Source organism: Ovis aries, chromosome 21 (genome assembly GCF_016772045.2).
Source record: "Ovis aries strain OAR_USU_Benz2616 breed Rambouillet chromosome 21, ARS-UI_Ramb_v3.0, whole genome shotgun sequence".
In the NCBI taxonomy this organism is placed as follows: domain Eukaryota; kingdom Metazoa; phylum Chordata; class Mammalia; order Artiodactyla; family Bovidae; genus Ovis; species Ovis aries.
The window spans coordinates 25,967,242-25,973,241 of record NC_056074.1 but is presented as its reverse complement, the minus strand read 5'-3'; the positions used below and the strand labels follow the sequence as shown (position 1 = coordinate 25,973,241).

Sequence of the window (6,000 nt, the reverse complement as noted above, 5' to 3'; positions counted from 1 at the left end):
TTTCATTATCAAAATATTTAATAACATACTGGGACTTTGGGTCATGCCCCACCCCGCCCCACCGCCCTACACACTTCCCCAAGAGCACTGCCCTGATAAGCCATCTGCCCTGGGGACACAGAGGGCTGGGACAAGAGTGAGGCAAGGTGCCCTCACACTCAGGGGCTGGCCACGCCTGGGAGTGACACCCTCACCCCGCCCTGCCTCTCCCTGGTCCCTGGAGGATACAGCAATGTTTTAATCAAAATGGGTCAGAAGTTAGAAACAGGATCAGATGGAGGGTAGAAGCAGGGGTGCCAATGCAGGGAAACACATGGAGAGACAGGCTTGTGGACATAAGGGACAAGGAGAGGTCTGGTGGCTCCGAAATACACACTTTCAGGTAGAGGCTGATTACAGATGTTCCAGTTTAACGTGAGAAGGAGAGACACACTCTTTCCAGGCCTTGGCCTCATCAAACCTCGGCTATCCATCTTGGAATTTGAACAAGAAAGAGTCTGAGCAGACCCCTCCTCGTACCAAAACGCTGACAGCCCTCAGCCCCAATCCCTCCGGCCCACGGTCTCCAGAATTCAGGCCTGGATCAGCGAAACTGACATCATCAGGGATCTTCACAGTCTCTCCTCTCCTTCCACTGGGCCTACTCAGGACTGTACGGTATGCTGAATCATTGCCCTGTTTAATAACCATTAGGATCAGGTAGCTTCTATGCTCTGTTAGTCCCCAAGCAATGATGGAAATCTCTGACATGTTCCCAGCACCCACAAGACTGGTTACGTGTTCATAAATTTTCACTTAGGAATGCATGTCCTGCCTCCTCGTCCCCCAGGTTAGCCATAGAATCGTCCGTACAGCCCCTGGGTGGCATGAGGGTGCTCCCAGATCGCTGTCCAGCTTATCCCATCCTGTTAAGTGACCCTGTAATAAGCTGATCCACTGATGGCACGGAGCTGCCTGAGCGTTTTGTTTTGGTCTCAAGATGCCTTTTCAGGATGGTGAGCACTCTGCATTCCCTCCATTCTCCAACAAGGCCCTTGAGTTTTCCATGTCCTCGAACTTGGCGGTCCTTTCCCGTGGAGCATCTCCTAGCCCTTGGAAGCCTCGCGGGCTGGGCTGGCTGGTGCTGGGTCAAGGGGCTTTTTGCCTCAGCCATCTGTGTGGTGTGGGGGGGCACTTTGGGACCCGGCAAAGTCCCTCCATGTTTCTGCTCTGATCAGGGGCCTCACATTTCTCTATACCTGCATGAGGAAGACAGAGGCAGTGGAAGAGAAGATGAGACACAGGTTAACAAGTGGTGGCTCCCGTCCCAACAGTGGGAACAGGGAAGGCAAGTCCCCTTGCCTTAATACTGGGTCCCTTAATACTAGCCTGGCCAAAAAGTTAGTTTGGGTTTCCCCATAACATCATTTGAGGGAGATCAAACTGGTTAATCCTAAAGGAAATCAGTCCTGAACATTCACTGAAAGGACTGATGCTAAAGCTCCAATACTTTGGCCATCTGATGCAAAGAACTAACTCATTAGAAAAGACCCTAATGCTGGGTAAAATTGAAGGCAGGAGGAGAAGGGGACAACAGAGGATGAGATGATTGGATGGCATCACTGACTCAATGGACAGGAGTTGGAGCAAATTCCAGGAGTCGGTGATGGACAGGGAAGCTTGGCGTGCTGCAGTCCATGGGGTCACAAAGAGTCGGACACGACTCAGCGACTGAACTGAACAGGTAACATTGTACGGAAAAACCCGAATGAACTTTTTGGCCAATCCAATAATTGCTTTTCATCCCATTCATTGCCATTAGGGCTCCCCGTCACCTCTTCAGCAGGGAGCACCAAGCCAGAATCATGTTTTAAAAAACTTCAGTGTTTGTACCACGTCTGACAGCTTTGCAAAGCCATGTCACATTTTATCCCAGCGTGTCTCAGCCTGAGACCAACCCAATCAGATATTTAGGAACGAGCACCTCCACTGGACACACAAGGACGCGGACATTCGGAGAAGGTGCCAAGGCTGGACAGAAGCAGGCGAGCAGAGAAGTCAGGACTGGCCAGGGTTTCTGGTGCGGAGGCCTGGCTCTGAGCCTCCGTGCCCCCGACACAGGCCTTCCTCAGAGAAAGACCCGCTGACGATGCAGATGGCAGTGAACTCGCACACCTAGGTCCAAAGGTGGGCTCTGCTGGGATGACCTAAAGGCCTGAGGTGTGTCCCGTGAGCTCTGAGCCTCTCAGGGCTGCTGAGAGGGATGCCAGTACGGCTAGATGGACTCAAGTCAATGGCCAGAGCGGATGCTCACTATGCATCATTCTCCTCCCCTCCTGGCTCAGTCCCTCTCCTTCCCTCCTGCCTCAGTCCCTTTCCTCCCCTCCTGCCTCAGTCCCTCTCCTCCCCTCCTGCCTCAGTCCCTCTCCTCCCCTCCTGCCTCAGTCCCTTTCCTCCCCTCCTGCCTCAGTCCCTCTCCTCCCCTCCTGCCTCAGTCCCTCTCCTCCCCTCCTGCCTCAGTCCCTCTCCTCCCCTCCTGCCTCAGTCCCTCTCCTCCCCGGGTCCCCGCAGGCCTGGCCTGGGGTGCGGGGGGCAGCAGGTGGAAGCAGCACTGGTCTTGAGGTGCCATCCTCTGCTCCCCCTCCAGGGCAGGGCAGGACAGAGACCCCGCTGATGCCTCCTGCCCTGCGGGTTGCTCTCCCTGAGCCAGGATGACGCCTTCCTTAAAGGGAAGTGCCTCCCCAGATATGGTGCTGGTTCCCAGGCCCCCAGCGGGTTCTTCCTCACGTTTACCATGCAGACCAGGTCCATCGCTCAGGCCGCTTCTCACGAGCAAGAGCTTCCTAAGGAAAGCCAGAAAGGTGGCAAGAGAATATTCCCAGGCTCAGCACCAGCTGCGCGGCCCAGCCTCTCACGCCCAGCCTCAGCCGTGAGCCTGTCTGAGCCACCTCTGCACCCACCACCTCTGGGCGACAGGCAGACCGCACCTCAGGTCAGCTTGGGGTTTTGTTCCAGAGGCTTCGCTTGGCATTTGCTTTTTTTCTGCATACCCCAGGTAGATAGGCCAGACACCCTCGGCTTCTGAACTCTGGGAGGTTCAGACAGCTCAGCGTCCGAGTTCAGAGGAAAAACTATTTCCCCAGACACCATCTCCTCTGTCCTGGGGGACGGGGTCCGTCCCAAACCCTGTCACTCTCCGTAAGGAGAGGCTGCCGATCTTCCCAGCAGCTCTGGCCTCTGAGGAAATACTTCCTAAGCACCATATTCAGCCCAGAGTCCGAATCTTTGGAACTGGCCCCCAAGGAAAAAGCGAAAGTCAGAAAAGTCAGGAAAATCAGAAAAATCACACTGGAGGAGAGAGAGGCTTTGCATGCACTCTTAAGAGCACAGTAGTCACAGACTTGAAGGAAATACTCACAAAAGTCATGGGACTTGAGGAAAAGACTATCACGCGTGGGTTAGGGCCACATTAGAGCTATGGAGACACACGGGACAACAGACGACAGGTTAGTGGAGCTGGGGGCTGGGCCGGGGCTCACGGAGCACGTTCGGGGTCCGCAGGCCGCATCCCTGAGGTCTGGGCTGGAGCTGGGCTCAGACTCTGTGCAGAGCCCCCAAGCAATGGATTTCACTCCCAGGAGGAGTGAGGCCAGGTGGACAGGGCTCCAGCACTCTCTCTGCAGGACTTACCCTTTGTCTTTGCCCAGGGATGACTTCCAGGCCAGGATCTCTTTGTACACCAACCGGCAGAGGAGCTAGGGGGAGGAGGGGAGGGAGGCACGATCATGGAGCACCAGTCCCTAACGCTGGGTGACCGCTGGGCTGGCTGTTCACAGTGGTGCCATTCCGCAGGCGGTCACCCATGGGAGGCAGAGTGCTTCGTGCAAAGGAAGCGGTCCTCATCGTCCGGACCCTTTGGAGCCCCAGATTCCAGGCCTGCAGGAGGGGACCCTCCCACTACCCATCTGTGTGCCCCCAGACTCTTACCAAGCAGGCCAGGACGTCGGCAGCGATGAGCATGTAGAAGACATTGTTCCAGCCCGTGGGGGATATGAGCCCAGCCAACAGAGGCCCCAGAGCCGCACCTATGCGGAGCACAGTGTTGGAGAAGGGCCCAGAGCAGGGGCCCTGCCCTGCATCCTAAACTCTGCCCAAGACCAGCCTCGGGGGTCTGTTGGGAGAGCCCAGGGTGAAAGTTACAGACCTATGGATCCAGTGCCGTCGATGATGGCTGTGACAGTGGACAGCGCCTTGGCGTTGCCCTTCAGGCTCTTGTGCGTCCCCTGGAGAGAGACAGCAGAGTTGGGGTGGGTTGGGGTGGGGGCCGAGCTAAGAGGCAGCGCCCTGAGCAGGACCAGGACTGAGAAAGCGGCTGGCTCGGGGAAAGGGAGCGATGAGGGCTTGGAGTTGGGAAGAAACAGGGAACCAGGGTGGACTGTGAAGGACTTTGAGGATCTCGTCTCTGGAGGCTGGGAGAAGGGGAAAGACGTGGGGAAGATGAGCCTGGAGACAGAGGCCCTGCCCAGGCCCCAAGGTGGCCCTGCTTACCAGGTCAGCCGAGACAGCGGTGGTGATGAGCGCGTAAGGGCCATTGACCAGGGCTCCACAGATAAGCAGCATGACTGAGGTGGTGATGGAGACGACCAGTTAGAGAGGAGAGGCCACCATCATCCTCTGCCCCAAAGCGGGTGAGTCCCCCAGGCTCCAGGCCAAGAACCTCCACTTCCCCAGGCTGCCCACCGTGCCCCCAAGCCAGCCTCGTGTGGTCCCCAGGGCAGCGCCAGCTCCCCACCTATGGAGATGCCGATTCCTCTCTGGCCAACGTGGTTGTACAGGAACATCTGAGAGAGGAGAAGCAGGGGGGCAGGCTCACACGCTGGCTTCCCCGTGGGCTGCCTCCATTAGCCTGGAGCCCAGAAGACTAGAGACCCCAGAAGCCCGCTTTCCCTTCTTTCCTCTCATACCCTGGCCTCTTGGTCCTCAAGTGTCCCAGGGAGGCAGGGTCTAACACGCAGTAATCCGTTGTTTCGCTTTGCCCCAGAAGTTTCCTCTCCTATCAAACCTCAGCCTCTTATTCTTTCCTTGGTCAGGAAGTTTAGCAGCTGACATTCCCCGCTCTAACTGAGGTCGAAGAGCCACTAGCCCTTTTCCAAAATTCTCAGTGTGGATCCCTTTCCCTGTGCTGATCCTGGCTTCTCCTCCCCTGGCCGTGCACAGGGCCGCACACATGCAAAGAGACGGGTGTGTGTGTGTGATGCCCGGGCGTGCACACAGCTCCGGGCCCTCAACCTTGAGGTTCTACGCACCATGGGGGCAGCTAAGATCAGCATGACGCAGCAGGTGGTGGCCCTGCCATTGATGTAGTCAGAGACGAGCCCCGCCAAGATGCCGCCTGGAATACAATGTGCACACTGCCGCCCCAGGCACAGGCACCCCCGAGCACCGCCCCAGCAGTCCACCCAGCATGAGCCTGACCGGGGCACCCCAGGCCAGCAGACTGTCCCCCTCTGCAATTGTCCCTGTACCCAGGGCCACCTGGGCAGGATGCCACCTTTTCCCTCTGAGGCCACCTGCCTAGGTCACATCCCACGGGAACCTGTCCCTTCTCTCTGCAACCCGACAGGAGAAGAGGTGGATCCAGCTGATAGGCACGGCAGGGCATGGCCTTACCTATGATGCCACCAACATCGAACAGCGTGGACAGGTCCCCAGCCTCTTTGGCACTGAAGTGAACTGTGGAATACGAAGCACATGCTCAGACCTGGGGACTCAGGGCAGACAGCGTGGAGGGCCACTGCTGTAAGCGTCCGGGCAGACTCCCAGTCCGGGATCATTGCCCACTTCTTCGCAGGAAGGAGTGGGGGGCCTTGAGGGAAGCGACTGGCTTAGGTCACAGGTGAGTCTGCAGCAGTTTGGGACGGGACACCCTTTCTGGCCCCCAGGCCCGTACTACCTTCTTCCCCTGTCGGATGGCCTTGACCTCCGAGAGCACAGGGATCTGGCCCCCAAGGACCCTGTCCC

At 57.4% G+C, this 6,000-nt stretch overlaps 1 protein-coding gene across 4 annotated transcripts in view; it reads right to left on the bottom strand.

Moving 5' to 3' along the window:
• The window catches only part of SLC37A2 (solute carrier family 37 member 2), a 28,389-nt gene continuing 22,389 nt past the window's right edge, over positions 1 to 6,000 (bottom strand). For 2 of the 4 annotated variants that reach the window (XM_060404249.1, XM_012101850.5), the window contains exons 11-19: positions 5,650 to 5,712; positions 5,286 to 5,371; positions 4,772 to 4,820; positions 4,528 to 4,601; positions 4,184 to 4,262; positions 3,967 to 4,064; positions 3,670 to 3,734; positions 3,398 to 3,454; positions 1 to 1,238 (exon numbers count right to left, since the gene is read on the bottom strand). In XM_060404249.1, the coding sequence (XP_060260232.1) occupies positions 3,427 to 3,454; positions 3,670 to 3,734; positions 3,967 to 4,064; positions 4,184 to 4,262; positions 4,528 to 4,601; positions 4,772 to 4,820; positions 5,286 to 5,371; positions 5,650 to 5,712 (542 nt within the window). In that variant the 3' untranslated portion in view covers positions 1 to 1,238; positions 3,398 to 3,426. The remainder of the gene's footprint in view (positions 1,239 to 3,397; positions 3,455 to 3,669; positions 3,735 to 3,966; positions 4,065 to 4,183; positions 4,263 to 4,527; positions 4,602 to 4,771; positions 4,821 to 5,285; positions 5,372 to 5,649; positions 5,713 to 6,000) is intronic. The other 2 variants (XM_060404250.1, XM_027959561.3) reach the window with 1 other exon arrangement.